Source organism: Nasonia vitripennis, chromosome 2 (assembly GCF_009193385.2).
Source record: "Nasonia vitripennis strain AsymCx chromosome 2, Nvit_psr_1.1, whole genome shotgun sequence".
In the NCBI taxonomy this organism is placed as follows: Eukaryota; Metazoa; Arthropoda; class Insecta; order Hymenoptera; family Pteromalidae; genus Nasonia; species Nasonia vitripennis.
Genome location: NC_045758.1, coordinates 17,064,956 through 17,085,052, shown reverse-complemented (window position 1 = coordinate 17,085,052; position 20,097 = coordinate 17,064,956). Strand labels below are relative to the sequence as shown.

Below are 20,097 nucleotides of genomic sequence, written 5' to 3'. Positions count from 1 at the left end.
GCTGTGAAATTCCTGACCTCACGCAACCGAGTATCACACACAGCTACTAACTAGAATCGCTCCCCAGGAGAGAGAAAGAGGAAAGAGAGATAAAGGCCCCCTCCCGCAATTTAGCGAATTCGACTGCGCTAACAACTCTTTCGACCAACACATCGCGCACAAAGTCGTCGCTATTATACCCGAAGCAACGCTGTATAGCGCAGGCATCGAACTTCGAGGGCTATTAATAGAACTGTAAACACGCGAGGAGCGCAGCACACAGTGATACGCGTCGTTTCTCGCTTACTATCCAATATACACGCTTCATTACACCGAGTTCATTATCGAACAGGATATAAGCTCGCGGCTGCGCGAGCGCGACTCGCAATAATTATGCAGCGGGATTGATTATTTAATTCAGGCCTAATGGAAAGCTGCGGCGACTCTCTCTCTCTCTCTCTCTCTCTCTCTCTCTCTCTCTCTCTCTCTCTCTCTCTCTCTCTCTATTTCTCTGCTCTCGCTTGCGTAACGCTCGAGCGGGCGCATTTAGCTGTTTTTGAAAATTAGACACGCTTGCAAACGAACTTCTCTCTTGTGTTGTTGCACGTCTTCTTTCGTGTAAACTCTCGCGAAGATGAGAAAAAGCGCTTATCTCCAGTAGCGCAACGCTTTGACGGGGAGTCGATATGGAAGTTGGAACTTATCTAATCGATTTTAATTGAACCAAAAAAACAAAAGTAAATCATGTGTTTACTTAATCGCGATATGTAAATGACACGCATTATCTTTTGAAAACGTGTACTCGTCACGATGACTACGATTGAATGGGAAATATAACAAATTGATTTATGGTGGTATTTTAAAAGATATCGTCAAAATCTTACTTATAGATTAAAAAAATAACAAATAAATCAAAAGACGATCCCTAAATTCATCCCTAAATTCGCATATCGGCGAAACTCCTCGATAGCCCGCGTCAGAGCTCGGGGTTTTCGTTTCGGCGTGGGCGTCAACACACGCACGCACGCTGTTACCATCGCGACGCGGGCCAGGCTACGTAGCCACCGGCAGTCGCTAATAACAGGCACAGGCTTGCCGAAAAAGCTGTCCCTCTCTCTCTGTCTCTCTTGCTCGCAGTATGTGCTTTCGCGAGGAGCGGAAGAAATCGATCGCGCGAAATTCGTATGGCAGCTCTCAGCTGGATTTCTACCTGACGTATTAGAGGACTACTGACTTGTGCTCAGGCTGCTTTATAATGGGATACGTCGCGCGTGGACGCGCTCTTTTTCATCGATCCGTGATTACATAGCGAGTTTCTGGGAAGGATGTCCAATCAATTATCAGTACTGCGAAGTTTGTATCTTTTGCTTTTTTTTACAAAACCAGAACGGAAATTTCGTAACAGCGCCACCCTTGCGTATTCTGTTTTGCCGAAAAGGTTGCTCCCCGCTTTACTCACGTGAGGAATCGAACTGCGTCCATGAACATCGAAAGTGTTTTTCGATTTAGTAGCTTTTTTCTTTCTCTTTTGCATGCGGGTATTTTCTATCGGCTTGCTTTCGTTAATACTGGTCGTATATAGGGGCTGAAACGACTTCGGAGAGTGTGTGCACGAGGGAGACTTTGCTCCGATGGTAAAAAAAATAAACGAAATCGTGAAAATGAAACATAATGTAAATGAATTGAAAAAGAATACGTGAAAACAAAAAAAAAATCGCCCTGTCTAAAAATGTATAAAAGATTTTGTATAAACAATGAATTAACGGGACAGTTGGTCACTTCGTGAAGTATGCCCGATTGTATACCTGTATGCGTAGGTGATGCCGTCTTTGTCCAGATTCGTGCTGGCAAAGCAGTAGCCATCAGTTTCGCAGGTGTTGTTCGTCTCTGAGCATATGTCGCAGTGGCACTTCAGTCCTAGAAGCAGAAGAAAAGAAAGAATATTGTATTATAGACGCTCATCGATAACTTTCAAGGATCGGCATAAATTTACAAGAAAAAAAAAACACGCGATCGATTTTCATGTCATACGCGCATTCCAAACAAAGAGCCTCGCTTTACATAATTATAAGATGAGGCGCAGTGGGCTCCTCTGAAAATGAATGAATCAATCATGATCATCGATTATATCACACACACGCGGAGAGCATACAAAATTCCAGCAGTGATATCACGGCCAATAATCATCCGCCAGGGCCGGTCGAGCATCAGAAGCTTAAAACAGCGCTCGCGATTGAGCGACGACGCGCCGATCGGCTTGAAAAATTCAAGACGCCGACGGCGACGCCTCGTTTATGTTCGCACGGTGTGTCGCAGGTCACGCAGACGCCGCCTCTTCTCGAGCCACTTTGCGCTCGAAATGCATATTCTATTAATAATCGGCTACATCGCCGGCGCGAGCCCGCCGGAGAGAGAAATGCCAAGAGACTCGTGCCAAAATACGTGCGGCGGGAGACAATCAAGGAGATAGAGAGGAACCGGTCTATATATCTATGATATGGTCGTCCTCGTGGACGCTTCGGAACTTCGCAATCGTCTAGCCGCGAGACATCTTCGAATTATTTTATTTCACGTGCATGTTCCAAATATTATCGTAAGCAATAAAAATTCGCAAACGGTCGCGGATACTGCGTTTCACTCGATGCCCACACTCGTTCAACATCAGGCTTGACTACCCTGGTAGAAAATTAACGGTTGAAATTCGTTAAAAAGTGAAGTTTAATTGACCAGTTTTATCAAATTTTAATGTAAAAAAATAAATTAAAATATTGCTAATATTTTAGCGATGCTTATCTTTAATACCACATCAGTATTATTATTAAGTTAAAAATTGTTTTTCCCTTTTTTTGGCATTAAAACGTATATATGTCTTATTACGAATATTTGGATTTTTTACGATTGTAACGTATTTTTCTACAATTTTTGGATTGTAACAGTCATTTGACAAATTTCAAGCAAAAGTTTCGTTTTATCATGAGTTAATGTGTCATATCTATGCATTTGTAACGGTTAAACGCTTATTTAGTTAAATCGTTAACCACAACTTAGCTCAGTGTCTTAAAACTTAGCTTATTAACCGTTAACATTTCTACCAGGGTAGAGCGCAACAGTATATAACGCAGGAAGTGTAAAATTAACTCTCGTAATGCCATTTTCACAGCTAGCAGCAGTTTAATTCGCCATGAAACGTCGTCGTATAACGACCATAAACTTCACTCTAAATGCATAAAGAGAAAGGCCGAAGAGCGAAGATTTGCATACACAGCAGCAGCTCCCTACGCTTTAAATCGCATTGACTTCAACGCTCGGAAGCATTCGTTATCATATCCGAAGACAAAATGTCTTTTTTTTCCCGCACCACCCGACGACCGCATCGACAATTGCTCGCCACAGGATAAGACTCTCGGTAAAAAGTGCCTCTATCTTTAGAATTTCGAGATTCTCCGGGAGAGACGCGACGGCAAAGTACACGTGGAAAACAAAGAGGAAAAACAAGGATAAAATTCGAGTGTATTTATGTACGTCGCGATTTTCGATTCTCTCCCGACGAGACGTATAAATAAGAATGGGAGTTTTACAGAATAACAATGCGGATCTTTGTTCTCGGCTGGTTTTTGTTGCTGCGCGGCTGCTTCCAAAGATAGGCGATAAAGATGTGGAAATGTCGATGCGTGTACGTAGGAAAAAAAGAGATGACCGTCTGGACAACGAAGTACCGCTTCGGCTCGTAAAGTAAGTCAGTGCGGGCTGAATCAAACCGGAGAATACAAATATCTTTATTATTTTAATGAACGCGTCTGTATCAAATTACAAAAATGTCCTTGGTCACGCGAAAAATCGCCTCTTCGAGAAGTCGAGAATGCGCGCGACCGCTGTATATTTTTAAACGTTCTATATACTGGTCGAATCTGCACATATCGCTCTGTATGCTTGCATGCGCTGTTGCAATTATTTAGCGCTGTTTTGCTATGCGTCTACCGATAATCTTCTGCATCTTCTGAATGTCTGCTGAATTCCTCGATACGATTTTCATTATTCCGTAAATCTATCATAACGAGTAGTTCGTTCCAGCGGCAGAAAAAAGCGAAGCGAAACCACATCGCATCTCAGTTATTCATCCACATCCCGTATTGAAAGAAAGAAAGAGAGAGAGAGAGAGAGAGAGAGAGAGAGAGAGAGAGAGAGAGAGAGAGAGAGAGAGAGGAAAAAAAGTCAAGCATAACCCAAGCGGCGAACAATGCACACATCAGAGGGAGAAAGAGAGGCCCAGCCTCCCCGCCGCAGTCGCTGCACGCACAAAACCCTTTATAAGTACACGCATGAACGCCTGCGCAAAAATCCAACATGCCCGAAAAGATCTCGAAACAACACCTTCGCTCCCTCGAAAGTTGCGCACCTCGAAAAAAGTCTCCCTTTCCGCCCTTTTTCTCCTCTATCGTCCTTCGCCGCCACCGCCGACGACGGTGCGGACCTAGTATAGACTAAAAATACATAATAGACGCGTAGAGAAGAGACAGAACGAGAGTGAGAAGGAGAGAGGCAAGTCCCTTCTGTTTTTAGTCACGTTCCTGCATATAGGGGCAAAAGAGACTCGAAAAGCGAGTAGACGCGCATACGTCGCGTGAGTATGTGCGAGAGCTTATAATACTGCAGTCTACGCGTAGGGGAAGGGTTCTTCTCTTCTTCCTGCTTCCAGTCGACACTTTTTCTTCTCTCATCCGCGTGTGTGTGTGTGTGTGTGTGTGTGTGTACTTATACTCGGCGTTTTCAGTGCACTCGCGTCTAGAGTGAGGAAACTGTCTGGGGCACGGGCGCACTGATTATATTATACTCTTCTGAATCACGCTTTGATTCATAATTACGATATTTAATGCGAAACGACATTTCGATGAAAAAATGGCTCATAATACGAGCGGATGATGCGACTGCGACGAGAGAAGAAACTTTTGCCGAAATGACGAAAAGCTGCCTGTACAGAAGTGCTACGATATCTGCAACTTCCGCTCGATCTTGAGTTACAAGCATCGGATGAGATGATAGACAACAGTTTCTTCTCACACCTCTGGAACACCGCGTAAACGAAATATAAAATTTATTCTCTTCGAAGAAAGATAAATTGAAAACATGATAATTCAGCCATCAACTCCGAGTTATGCAATAAAAAATTACGAAATCGTTCGTGTCGTTGTAACTGCGTTACAACTTACAATATAGCACGTGAATAGCCAACGAGGAAGAAAATTAATCAATTACCGCAGTAGCGAGTCGCACAAACCAGAGAGCCAAAGTCGTAAAAAGACAGACGAGAGGAAGAGAAGAGAGAGAATCCGCTGCAAAAGAGAAAGAGGGCAAGCAATAAAAAAGGAAGACGCGCGGCACGCGTAAGAAGATAAAAGCCACCCAGAGTCTGTTATATAGACAAGCGGAGAGAGAGAGAGAGAGAGAGAGAGAGAGAGAGAGAGAGAGAGAGAGAGAGAGAGAGAGAGACGAAGAGCATCGGAGGCACTGGACACTTTGTTAACGTGAAAGACAATCCACTGGTGCGTCTGCTGCTGCTGCTGCTGCAGTCATCGGTGTAAAAGTCGCCGCACGCAGCGAGAGAAGCTTCGCGAGAGCGCATCATGAGTATTATATGTGACTCGGCGACGCGAAGCTGCGTGTACTGCTTTATGTGGCTTTTTTCTCGTTTGTCAATATGCAACACGCAAAGCGGCATTGTTGCTGAATGTTATTGGGAAAAAGTTGATAACGGAGTGAATGTGTTACATGGAGTATAAATATTTTCAAGCGCTTTATAACTAAGAGTGTTTTCTATATATTGTATCGCGTGCACATAGATATTATATTGTAAGCTTTTAATTTTTTATTTCTGAGTAGCTATAGATTTTGGAGTTTCAACCAACCCCTTTGTCAGAGAGGATCCAAGCAGTCATTCTCCTGTGACAGCTTTGAAGCCTAATACCTGTTCGGCGAGAGCATTTACGACTACTTAGACATCGCAGTGAGATCGTACCGTCTCTGCGCGCAGGTGTTGCGCGTACTTACATAGCGGCGTACAGCCACGCGCGGACTCGCTCGTCACGTCTTTGCGGTTGATTTATATATCGTCGTCTCGGAGCTCGAGCCACGGAATTTTCTCATTCCCCGCAGAAATGCCCGTCACTTCCTGCGCGCCGCAGTGGTCGCCACTGTCTATGGACGCACAATGGACTCTAGACAGCTGATTGAACAGGACGTTCTCTCTCTTTCTGTGAACGAATTAGGAAGTGTTTGCTCTGCACTTATCATATTATAATCTTTTTTCCGCTAACTTGTCAGGTCAGGAGATTGCATGAAAATGAAGTTACCTTTGAGGAGAATAACATTCGTTCATCGCTACATGAATCGCAACTGTCAAACTCAAACTCATTACACACCGTGCATACAGCAATTGATTTTTCAGCTTAAATAATTAAACGTACTTTAATGAGCCCGTCATTAAAGCAGAGGTTTAATCGAGCCATTCGCAAAATTAACATCCAGAGAAAACAGCTATTCATTCGATAGAGCTCGAAGCACTCGTCGCGGAGGCTTTTACCCATTACGGGAAAATTCGCGTGTGCCAGTATAGGCTGCAGCGGAAGAGAAGAAGAGAGAGAAGGGAGAGAGCGAACATGCACGACGAGTGTACGTGTCTACACGTCCCCCAAGCAATGCTACACGTAGTTGCGCGCGCTCGAGGAAACGAGTTTAATTCGAGTCATTAGCGCACGCCTACATAGCCGGGCTGGACCCTCGCGACAAGCACACGTATACGTAATGTAAAGATGTGTACGAGCGCGTATACACGAGAGCGCAGCCTCGACGACATCATGCAGCAGCCACTCCCGTCGATCCGAAAGACGAGAGCGACGAGAGGAGGGATGAGGAGGACAGACGGGAAAGAGAACGAGAAGAAATGCAGGAAAAGAGGAGCGCGCAGAATCCGATGGGAATGTCGCCGTCGCTGTACACTCTTTGGATATATTACTCTGTGGCCATTTCTCAAAATGCTTGCAATCGCTGTGTTTTCGTCGCATTCTGCTTTCAATTATTTTAGCTGCAAGATAAGGCACTGACTTTGGGTACTTTGAGATCGAAATTCCATTTTTAAGCATATCTAAAGTCACGTGCAAACAAAAGAAAATAATCTTATGTTAAACACATAGCATGAGAATGATGTATGTAATGGCTTTGTAGTCTAAAGAAAAGATACTTTTGAATGCAATACAATACAAATCTTAACACGCGGATAGCGAAGGTATCCGAAAAGTTTTCTCAAAATTTCCAATGGTTTTTGTAAGCTTTCTATTTATGTAATTTATATAAATTACACATGAAAAAGAAACGATTTTTTCATTTAAATGTATTATTGCGAACTCCATATCTAAATAAAAAACAAATACTAAATATTTTTGCCGTGAAGCATTATAATTATATATAGAAACCATGAGAATGAATCATCAGTGCAAAATAGACATAGCAATGTGCATGGAAATGCAGCGGAAGCCACAGTTTATACACTATGTGAAATCTTTTTAATACAGTCACACGACTATAAACTTAATCTTTATACATAATATAAAAACTAGCCACGGGAAAGATTAATGCGTACTTCTTTCGTTTATCTTGCATCATTTTAAAACCTTTCTTATTCTTTTTATCTTTCCTTAATTAACTCATTTGATGTTCCCAGCGTCTTCTTTTATGATTCATTTTTATTCACATTCTTCATCTTTATTCTAGCTGCACTATGGGGCTACTGCACATTCTTAAGACCCGACTCTCCAAGCATCAAGCAGAAGAAATAATAACACTCAAACATCGAAGTTCTTTCTTGGTATACAAAACTTTCACAACCATAGATCTTTACAAAAATCACGCATGCGCTATAAATTTAAATCAGAAACTTGAAATGTAATGAAGTAAAATCAGAGATTGCTATTCTGGTCGTTTTGATCACCGGACTTATGTTAAAAATGTTTAACTATCGATTTCCATCATATGTGTGAAAACATTTAATAACTAGAAATTTCTGTCAAAATAAGGGATTCTCTGAATTTCAAGATAATAACTCTGTAATACGTGCCAATTGTTCCAACCGAATGTTTTATTTGACCACTTATATCGTTATAGTTACGTATTGTATTTCAAGTGCGAAAGTGTTGATTGAACCAACATGAGTGTGAGGCTAGTTACCCGAGCGAACCGCAGGTGACAATCATCCGAGTATTAAATCATCTTTCGCACGTGTTTCGAATGATATGTTTCGATAGAAGGGGCGCAAAATGAATTAAAAATTTTACAGCACATTGCATCAAAATATTAAATATATTTTACCTTAAAATTTCATTTCGTTTCTACATTTAATATTTTCGAATGCTTAACAAAGCCGAGCGGAAATCTCTAGACAAGCTTTATCAGTATAGTATCAGTAGAATATGTCTTCTTCAGACAAGAAGAGTACAGCGAAGAATGCGAAAAGGCGCACGCAAAAAAATGAGGATAAATCCAAATACCGGAAAGAAAAAATCATCATATTCATGACACGCGTGCCCCTTTCTCATGCGTACTGAATCGAACACAGGACCGTTGTCATGCAGCGATCTAGCGTCGATCTGAATAAGTCACTCATCGAATAATGCATGTATTCCACGCGCGCGCACACATTTTTTCACCTTCCTTTTTTCCTCCTCGTTACAAACCTCTGTCACACTATAATAAACGTGCCCCCAGTGCGGCACCTGCGTCACAATGATGGCGCGCGAACAACATTACGCAATATATTTCAACTATTGTAAAATATACATATAATGACGGGTGCGGATGCACGGGAATTTTCGTCTGTAATCTCCCAAAGAGGCTCGCGTGATCCTCAGTCATGTACAGCGATTATACAGCGGGCAGTACTCACTCGCGAGCTTTTGATTGCGGGTTCGAATGCAGAGGCGGCGCCTCATGGGCTCATACACGTTATATTAAGAATGTGATAAATAACGATGTTTTTTTACGCCGCACGCACTGACGATAACAATCGAAATCGCGCGTCATATACTTGCTTATACGAACGGAGGGAGAGAGCAGAGAGAGAGAGAGAGAGAGAGAGAGGGAGAGAGAGAGAGAGAGAGAGAGAGAGAGAGAGAGAGAGAGAGAGAGAGAGAGAGCGGGGGTGTGTGGTGGGGCCTCGACGACGTTATCTTACGTTTGTGTTTACGGGAATGTTTCTTGCTTGATTAAACGCTAAGTTATACGCAAACTTCTTTCTCTCCGCGCGATTTCCAATCGTGCTTGAAATTATACTTTCTTGAAGTTTCTATCGCAAGTCGTCTGATACTTTTTTAGCTCTAAGGATTTTGCTTGAATGAGTGTAAGTTATACTAAAAAACTACGTTTCTTCTGACGTCCTCAATGTTTTGTGCTCGAGATCGAAAGATAAATGTTCAGACTATACAAGATATGCGGTCGCACAAGCAATTTCATCTGAAAATACGAGCACGAAAATGGAGGATATTCGTTAATCACATGGTCGATGCTTATCTATATGAGAGCTGCTTCGAGATGAGAAATCCAGAATATCGTTCCGGTGCGTTCTTCATTTAACTTCAAGATAACGGTCTGATATGCACTGCATCTTGGAAGTTTTACCTTTGCAACGATTTATTTATTTCAAACACTTAAATCTCGTATAACTTATGCGATGACCGTGCTTCATTCGTATGAGATGTTGTTATGCGAAGCAGATTTGGAAGGCTCGTGATCGATTACACGAATCGATCTCAAATTACGAGTCGATGGAGAAAACAACTTACACAGCTTTTCAGTAGATGTTAATTCATGCATGCGTCAATGAAGTGCTTATCTATTAACTCGCTTTTTTAAAATTATGATTACTAGATGTGTTGTGTAAACATTGAGTGCAATGTAAAGAAGTAGTAAAGAAAGAAGTTCAGGCATTCAACCTTGCATGTTTTTGGTTTGTCGTCAAATACAGATACTGTAGAAAATTCATATTGTTATACAGTTGACCCATCAATGCTGACCTGCGCCAGCTCAATCGTACGTTTCATAAACAAACTTTTCTGATATTGATACAATATTACCATCAAGGGGCGCGACAGCGCCGCGCTGGCAAGAAAAAGTACGAAGTACGATTTGTCCGGCCTAACCCTATATACTTTGAAATTGGGTTTTCTTACCTTAAAAAAAATCTCGAGAGCATTTAAATCATTACTATTGCGCGTATGCGCAATCTGTTGGTATCTACTTGAATATCTTAACCTAATCTTTCATGATTAGAAAGATTCATCAAAAAATATTAAGTTATTAACTTAATATTGCAAGTTGAAAATTTGCTCGGTATATTTCTTTTCGTTCAGAGTATCCATCCTCTCCCGATTTTTTCGTCTCCTCCGGTCACGTGACTTCCGGTGAGGTTAGGTATTATGGTATTATACACCAGTGGTTAAAGTGGTTCATCTACTTTACCGACATTCGTCTGCTACTCAGCGACACACATGATTATATGCATATAATAATGCTATACGATTATATGCGCGATGCGATCAATGTCTAAAGCAATAGTAGCTTATTGTCTATCGAATAGGTCAAGATTTCATGAAGTGCAATAGCAAGGAGGATATGCTTTGTAAAAGATGTGGAATCTCCCAAAAAACCTTTTTTCAAAAGTGAAAACCTTGGCAAGAAAAAGACTAATAAACGTAGTGAAATCTCTAAATATTAAAATGTCAAGTAAATGTTGTTTTTTGCTATACGCATTAAGATATCATTTTTTGGGAAAACTAATTTTAACTTTAATTTTATATCTTAATGCGTATAGCAAAAAACATTTACTTGACATTATAATATTTAGAGGTTTCACTACGTTTATTAGTCTTTTTCTTGCCAAGGTTTTCACTTTTGAAAAAAGATTTTTTGGAAGATTTTATATATACACTGAAAGGCTAAGTTGAATGCTATAATGTAACCGAGTACGAAAGCATCCGTCATTTTCGTTATGCTGCTATCGATTGACTATCATCTATTACACGGAGGGAAAGCATTAAAAGACTGTTTTGTAATTTTTATTTAACTTCTTCATTAGTTGTTCTATTCTGGAACCACTATCAATTTTGAAAAAAATTAGGATATAACTTATCTAGAGGAACACGACAAACAGTTGAATATTCTATTATGCAAAGCTGTTTTATGATATAATACAAATATGAAAGCGTTAATTTTTTTTTATCTTCATACTTTTCTGTGAATTTTTCTGTTCCAAGACGGCAAGGCAATTATATCTGCGACGATAACACAATCTTTTTATACGAGTAATAATTTTTCTGGATCTTAATAAATATGCTCGAGTAATTAGGTTTCATCAAGACAAAATATTTGCTTCACTTTATAGCGACCACGCTATTTTTGTAGCGAATTTAACAAATATAAAATTTATTTGTTAATAACTCTGCCACGGTTCAAATATTACCTTCAACTCTTTTATGCAGTAGAGGGCTCTGGTAGATTCGCAGAAGAAAACTACTTCAGTAAATAAGTCAAGCCACGAAAGCTTATACGTAACCTAAAAAAATACTTGCGCAACACGCGAACAACTGCTTCATGATTTTGGGTCTATTATTTCCATTCGGACTTTCTACCACGAACCTTTCACACCGCATCAACGTTTTCTACTTTCGCATTTGAGGTAGCAAGGCAGTGCTTGGTGTTAATAAAAAAAAAAGAAATCATGAACGAAGAAAAATGGATGAGAAAGAACGGAATATACACAGCGTGTTTTTATTTTACAACAAACCAATGAAGCGTTTACAATTAAAAAGTTCGTTTGCCGCACGGGGTTCGTAATGAGATACGCGAGGAACGAAGCTGACAGATAACGATTTTCTTATGAGATATTCATATCCACTGTTATGTTTGACGTGAGATTTCTGCGCGCGGTGATTGCTCTCACAAGTATAATACATTAGCTGCATCTGAAGTTTACTTAGTATATCGAATCAGATAATGAGAGACTTGGATTTGCGATAAGTCCGATTGGTCCGTGTGTGGTGCTGCCTTAATTATCAGCATGTATTCGATTTGCACCGAGTAGTGCGGGATTCATCGTCATTATTATTATGAAGTAAAAACTTGGCGAAGGTTTGCGTGTACCTGAATTTACTGCTCGAGAGATAATCTCTGCCAATTATTTTTATATCCGCATCGACAAATTAAATTATTGTAAACGCGCTCGGCTCTCTCGGCAAAGTTCTAACGATAAACCTTGCAGCAGCTGAGCGCAAACACTGCACAGCCAATTACATCCTGAAATTACACGGTATTAAAGCAAAGTAACTACAAGCGTTGAAGGCACGGCTCCGTAAACTTGGAAAATACTGTAGAACAAGAGAAAAGCAGTACAGCGTGGATAGTATAGTTCCTGCATATAGGTGGTAAGCGTGCATACCGCTGTAAAGGTTTCGAGGATGCACAGCGGTAGCGTTACATCAACGCTATAATACTCTGTCTTCATAAGCGAGCGCACGAGTCGAGCTTTTCAGAGGCAGCTGCGCAGCGCGAGCAAATAGACGCGCTTATTTTTGCAGTTTGCACGTTCATTAGGAAGCATTGTATACGAGAATTTTCATCGTATACGAATGAGATTAACAGTGTACATTATACGCAAGCGATTACTATTTCATTAGCGCCTGCAATTTTAGCACAATTTCCGGTCAACGCAATCAATACAACGGACAGAGTGATACAAACTGCGTTATATCCGCTTCCTTAATACGCAATTCCCGGCCAATCTCGATCGAACATGCCCTCTTCCTCTCGATCTGGCGCCGCTTTTTCCCTTATTTCGCAAGTACGCCGACATACACATCGGCCTTCTGCAGCTCTCCGTCGCTATATATACATGTATAACCTGCACCTCCCCCGCCGCGCACGGCCGACATTCCGGAGGCCAATTCGCTGCCGGTGGGACGACTGCAGCCGCCTCAATTCCGAGAAATAAAAGGCGCGAAACTCTTTATAAGGTCGCTTTCTCACGGCGTCAGTGGCGATAATTCACTGGATGCTTCTGCAGCGCATCGCAAGAGGGATATATATATATATATATATATAGGAGATGACTGATTAAGGTGCTCAGCTCTTCCTCTGCGCCTCTGCGCAGAGTTGAGATAGAGGAAAGTGCCAAGAGTGCCGGAGATTAGACGGCGTGTACGTTCCGAGAAGAAGTATGAAAATTCTTCTCTTCTCGAACTTCGGTATAATAAATACACGGCTTTTCCGAGGATTAATATTGGGCTGAGAAAAAGCGAGAGAGAGAGGGCTGAGAATGAAACGAGAGTAAAAGGAGCACCTTGACAAAAGACTGAATTATGAAAGAGACTCCGAGAAGCGGAGAGATAATGAAACGGAAGTCATAAAAGAAAATGGGAACAAAGGATCCATAAATAAATATATTTTCAAAGAGAGATTTTATTGTAAAATGCAGACAAACGCTTTTTGAGATAATACGCTCCATTCTCTCGCATCGGAAGACAACGCGTTTGTGTGTACGTACAGTATGAAAAAATGTCCCTGTATGAATTTATCGTTTGTTGGTTGCATTACAAGCCGGGAATAAAGAAAAACAAGCGACGCGCAGAGGGCTTCCATCGTCGTCAGGTGTCCCGTACATCTATCCGTCTCCCTGATCCACCTTGCGCTGCTGGCTGGCGTGTTGTATATTTCGAGAATCAGGCACGACCGTGAATAAGAACCCGGCGAATTTGCATAATACCAAATCCACCGGTCGATACTACAAGTCGTAAACGGCGACTTTTTATGTACAGATATATAGTTACCGGGGGTCTTAATTAAGCGAAACGCGTGACGGCGCTTGCGGATCCCCTATACCTGTGCGCTGCCCCCCCCCCCCTCTGGCGTTCCTGGAATTTGCAAATTCCGAATTCCTTTCCTCTGCGCTGCGCTTTATTTTGACTGGTTGTGTAATAATCGAGAGAGACTCTCCGATCGTTAATTCTTCAGAGGGATCCAGCCGCTTCGGGCTTCGGATAAGCGGTAGTTTTTTAAATTCCTTCGTGTTATACCTTGGGTAGCTTCGCCGCGGTACCATGTGATGGAACTTATCTCGACTCTCCGTGTATGCAAGCCGAGTCCAAAAGTGCTTTATCTTGTTTGCCGATTTTCACTAGCCGCATCGCCGGTAGTTTGAGAATCCCGGGACACGGTGCTTTTTTGTCATTCTCTGCAGGAATGCGAGAAGATCAGTTGGAGGAGAGAAATAACGGAGGAACTCGGAGCGGAGCAAAAAGCTCGAACATATATCCCGGATATATCGGCTGTATGAGAGCGAAATTCATGCGCAGCGGATCTGCTGCTCCGATAAGCTGTAACTTAATGTGGGGTTCTGGTGAATTTTCTAACTTTTTATATCGTAGTCACATTTTTATAAATTTTGTACTCATATTCGGTACAAAAAAGAGGAAGATTTGTAAATTTTGAGCCATATATATAGTATATTACTCAAATCATTGCAAAAAATAGTTAAAAAGTGGGCTTACTTGCAAAGGTCTCTTGCGCACTCCTTTTCAACTAAAACCAAAATTCTTACGGCCAATAATTTGAAAAATATACTATATACTTGGCTCAAAATTTAGAAATCTTTATCTTTTTTTATACCGAATATGAATACAAAGTTTAAGAAAATGAGACTATAATATAAAAAAGTTAGAAAATTCACCAGAACCCCACCTTAAAAATCAACGGGTTAGCGGAGAATTGCTGATGCTTCGTCGCGGAAGAGCTCGGCACAAGACGGTACGTGTAAAGCAGCAGCGAACGGCTCTGATGGCCGGATGTAGTACCTTAATTAAATAGTCTCACGCGAGTTTAGCGCACACACGTGCTGGTCGTGCTACGTTAACGCTGGGAAAATAACGTATCGATTTCATTGGTTTATTATAAGCCGAACGCACGCGCGATACGAGTTTGATGTATAAGTGAGCTCCGTGACACTATCCTTGAGCGTATTAGCATATTTCTGATTGTTGTTGAGTGCACATCATTATGCACACAAAAAATTTGCATAATTTACGGAAGACAAAACGGAACGGAAAAGGAAAAAGTTCTTTTCCGCCGTCACAAATTTATTGCCACGTATTCCCAATATAATATTGTCGCGCGCTGAAAAATTGAAAATCTAAGATAGCTTATACCTGCAGCGGCGAGCGAATACACGCAGTGTAGGCTGCACACGAAATATCGCATTTCGCGAATCAAATGAATATCGGCTCTGTAACGGCACTGCGGGCTCCGTCTCTCTCAATCGAATTCATGCATACATTTTCCGCATACTGCACACTGCCTTGTTTTTCCGATACGCGTGCGCGCGCGGCCTTTTTCTTGCTTTTTGCAGCGCTCTCGCGCATACACGCCTATACCGCGAGCGCAAGGCTCTTCGTTCATTCTCTCTTCTATTATATACATCTTTTTTAGACGAAAGGGTAAACAAGCTCGTATTCCGTCAATGATGAGATGCTCGTGTTTTTCCGCGAATACGTGATCGACTTTGGCGAGGAGTTTTGAGAATAGTTCTAACTTTTCAACACTTTTGTTTATGCCGATCAAAACACAATATTAGTGTGGAAAATATAATAGCTCGAAGGCGTTGAACTGAATTGAACTTAACTGACCAAGTCGAATATGTTAAGTTTACAAATCATGTCAAAGTTAAATGCTTAATAATGTAAGCGTGCGAAGGCTTATCTGTGTGAGCATTTGAACTTGTTTAACGTGTTTTGCACTCAATCGCAAGCTATATAGCATTGCAATGATTCGCTCTATTTTTAAACGTGACCGTTTAATCGCTATACTGTTTCATTCAGCATTTCTATTCTCTTACTGGGCACGTGACGATAGTTTTCGAAAATATTTTCGTATTACTGTTCTGTTGAAATATTACGACATACGAATAATATGGTTTGAAATAAACAGCAAAAATAAAAAGAACACTGAGCACTGGCGTTTTGTCATAAATAAATTGTGCTGTCACGCCGGTGACCAACAGGGTGAGAAATCCTGCAGATCATCATCGGCGCAAGCGTGAAACCCTGTCACGAAATTTTTTATGTCGACGTCGTGGCACAGCATATCGCTGTAAATAGCCGAAAATCCATACTCGCTCAGCGCCATATATCACCCAAAACTTTCGTCCCCCGACGGAAAACACGAACAATAAAGCTAAGATACATACTGAGGTATACTACATGTAGGTACACACAGTAAAATAAGAGAGAAGAGAGATCGAATCGAAAAATTCTCTCTCTCTCCCTCTCCCTCTCTCTCTCTCTCTCTCTCTCTCTCTCTCTCTCTCTCTCTCTCTCTCTCTCTACCGAAATAGAAAGAGGAAATACCAAGAGTCCGAGTGGTTTGCACGCGGCGAAACCGTTATATAGCCGAATCGATAGAAAATCGACGCCGGCGCTGGTATAATAATGCACGCCGTGATCGCCGGGAAGAAGAAACAGTATATAGAGAGGTACATTTCAATCCGCAAAAGTTGTCTGTCACTATACATCGTAAAAAAATCTACGTAATAAAATCACTGGCTCCGAGAGACAAGAGTGGGTGCGCGCTTGATTGACGCCACGGCGCGAGTCGTAAAGTCGAAGTAAAGAGCAGCGTCACGATTCGAGAGAGTAGCCATAAAGAGCGTTTAGTACGTTATCAATTACATTATTCATGCGTTACAACGCGTCGATGCTCGGGTAAAAAAGAAAAATTACGAGAGTGCATAAATCGCACGAGCGAATAAACTCTTTCCTCGCGGTGCAGAGAGTGTGTATAGAACACTCGGCGCTATTAGCAATCCTAATCGAAGCTCCACAGCGGGTAAAAAGTTAATTTTAATGCGCGCGTGCAATGAGGTAAGCTGTTGTGAATTTTACACCCAGAATTAGAAGAAAATGGTTATTCAAAGATAATTATCGATCTCGTTTTCCTCTATCCCCGCTGACGTGGATGGAATATTTGAAATCGGCGCGCGCGAATTCGTCAGCTCTCTCGATATCAATTCTTCTTCTATACACTGCACTCGACTTTATTACGGAATTCGTTGAGCCGCGGAGTTCGTTAATTTTTTCCAGCTCGGAACTTCGCAGATCAATATGTCGAACAACAATTTCCAGCCCTCCCTAGAGTCGTTATGTAAACATCAGACGCTGCGCGCTATATTACCGCTGCCGCGTCGTCTCTCTCTCTCTCTCTCTCTCTCTCTCTCTCTCTCTCTCTCTCTCTCTCTCTCTCTCTCTCTCTCTCTCGTTATACAAACCGATATTGCAAAACTTCAGTCATCTCTCTCGCTCATTATTATCATCTCGCCGGCGCATATCCCACACACAAAGATAGAAGGCGGTGGCGGCGGTACACTCAGTGCGCGCGTGTGTGTATAAACGGTACGTCGCGCTTTTTTTTCGCGCAATATCGATCTCCTCCGGCGGCCCGGCACGCTCTCGTTCTCTCGCTCTCGCTCATGCTTGCGTCTCGTCTCACTTCATCCCTCGAGCTCTAGTACTTCCCTCTCTTTTATGCGCTCGTCTAGCCGCTGCTGCTCTGAAATTTTGAAGAGCGTCGTGGCCGTTCACTCCGCCACGAGGAGTGGCAAGTTTGCAGACTTTGCTGTCTGCGATGACGGTTACTTAAACGACGTTATTTCGACTGTATTGATTTTTTTTCTTTGCATTCTGCTTTACTCGGATATGAGTATCGGGTGTAGTAGACCGAGACTGGATCGATTCGTTTCGTTTTTTTAATGAGCGCGAGCGTGCTAGACAAAGAAATATTTGTCGCGCGATGAAAATGGCCGATCTAATTAGCGTGAAATCGTAATGCGGCTTCGTTTTTGAGGAAGCAGTCGTCGTTGGAGAGTGCCACCCTTTGGACTCGGTTTGCGCCTCATTATACTTCTACATAGCTCGAGTTCAGTGTCCCCCACACTGTAGTCATTATACGACTTCATCTTTATGCTAATAACCCCTTCGCCCTTATTGCTGTGTGTGAGTATACGTGTACACCCTTTACTGGCAGACTCGGAAACGTATTTTTCGTCATCTGCCATTGTGCTGTGTTACCATGCGGGCACGTGCAGCATCATTTGAAAGGAACGTCGCTAACGATTTTCGCGCACTCAATAGCGATATTCCATAAGTTTGAATTATGCGCTGGAAAAGCATTTGGGGCTCACAGTGAACTTTTTCTACCAGCGGTTCGGATTAATTTCCCCGACGAGTACGACGTTTACGTAACGACAGCGCGTATATCGAATGTGTTTTGCACACACGTCGATACGCTGTTTTCACGATAAGTATATAATTACAATGCGCCGCCGTCGGTTTACGTTGTTTGACGCGTAACCAGCTGGTGACGGTTACGACCAAAGAGTTTGCTTTGTTTGACAACGTAGACAGCGCATGAGGTTGTTATTCAAAACGAGGCTCGTGTCATTGTTACCGATACGCAGCAAAAACAATCGGCTAAACCTTCGAGATAAAAAAGCAAGTGATCGGCGTTATTAAATTACGATAACATCGACGCTCCGCAGGGAGATAAAAAAGAAACTCCTCGATTCCATGCACATTACCGGCTACAAATTTAAAGAAAATAATCAGTAAACACAGCCCAGGGCACGGGGCCGCGAACCGCACGCGAAAAACTCACCTTGAACAAGTAGCGGTGCGTGGAGTAAACAGAGGAGGGCCAGACAGCCGTAGCCGCTGACCAGCAGCGCGAAACCCTTCTTCATAATCTCTTCTCTTTCGCTCTCTTGCACGTGTGTGTTGTATACCGTATGTGTGTACGCTTCCTCCTCTTGGTTCGCTGCTCCCTCGGCGCAATTATTCACGCGGCTGCAGCAACATCTTCATCAGCTCCGAAACGCTCGCCTTGTTTATTTCACCCCGCCGAAGAGCGTTGTTATCGACTCGCTTTTTGTCTCTCGGGCTGCGTTACGCAAATTCAATTCGATTTAAAATACTACGGCCGAGCCCTGCGTGTACGCGTTACACACACGCGTATATACGAGCCGAACACGTGTTTGTGTGGGTAGCCGCGCGCTCGTCAATATTATGCTCCAGTTTTTTTCTTCTCTCTCTCTCTCTCTCTCTCTCTCTCTCTCTCTCTCTCTCTCTCTCTCACACACTCTCCGCGTTATTTCGTTACGTAGATTCTTTGCGAGCACAGCCGGCAAAGAACGCAGCGAGGAAGAACGTGCGCGGCGGGAAGCGAAGCACTTTGGAGGCAGTGGCTCGGAGCAGCTGTTCACCGGAGGCTGCTGGCAGCAGCCGAACGTCTTCTTCTACGCGAGCAGCAGCGGCAACAGCACGCGGCCATTTTCGAGGCTATATATTCTCGCTCTCCTTCTCACTCGCTCACTTGTGGACTAAGCGTATTCGAGTGTGTGTGTGTGTGTGTGTATGTATAGCTACATACGCGGCCGCGCTTGCACCTATAGGTTAGAGCTGCTGCGCTCTCCGTGCAGCGATCGGAGAACAATACACACACGCGCGCGCACTGCTGCCGGACAATACACACGAGAACACGAGCCGAATCGCTCGTTCGACAACAAAGGAGGTGTGTCGGCGAATCGGAGCACACTTGCAGCAGCTGTACTACTCAGCTCGTTGCCGTCTTCGCCGGGCGCGACGATTTCGGAGCACTGCCCTCATGCGGAAGAATCGTCGATTCTCGCTTTCTCTCAAAACTATACGTGGGAAGCTCGTCGATGTACTTGAAGGTGTACGGAATCGCGAGGATGTTTGCGCTGCTGTGTGTTGATGTCCGGTGTTCGGTATTTCGGTGCTATACGCTCCGCTGCAATGTACACACGCAGCTCCGACGGACTCGCTCCGCGACTCTCAACTGCTGCTCCGCGAGCTGATGAACGCTCTGTTACACACGGTTATAAGAGCGATAGAGGAGGGGGGCGCCGAGACTGTGTTTGATTCCGGGCCGCTGTTGTTTGGCGCGGCGCTCGGCTCGCTGAAACGTTTTTTACCTTTTTTTAGGCTAGGCGCATGCGCGGCCGCTCAGTGGCGGCAG

General features: G+C 42.9%; 1 protein-coding gene across 7 annotated transcripts in view; it reads right to left on the bottom strand.

The window, feature by feature from the left end:
* Window positions 1-19,985, bottom strand: part of LOC100114832 (TGF-beta receptor type-1) — a 41,183-nt gene extending 21,198 nt beyond the window's left edge. For 6 of the 7 annotated variants that reach the window (XM_008215705.4, XM_031923597.2, XM_016989127.3 and 3 more), the window contains exons 1-2: window positions 18,718-19,985; window positions 1,785-1,896 (exon numbers count right to left, since the gene is read on the bottom strand). In XM_008215705.4, the coding sequence (XP_008213927.1) occupies window positions 1,785-1,896; window positions 18,718-18,802 (197 nt within the window). In that variant the 5' untranslated portion in view covers window positions 18,803-19,985. The remainder of the gene's footprint in view (window positions 1-1,784; window positions 1,897-18,717) is intronic. The other variant, XM_003427894.5, reaches the window with a different exon arrangement.
* Between the last annotated feature and the right edge of the window lie 112 nt (window positions 19,986-20,097).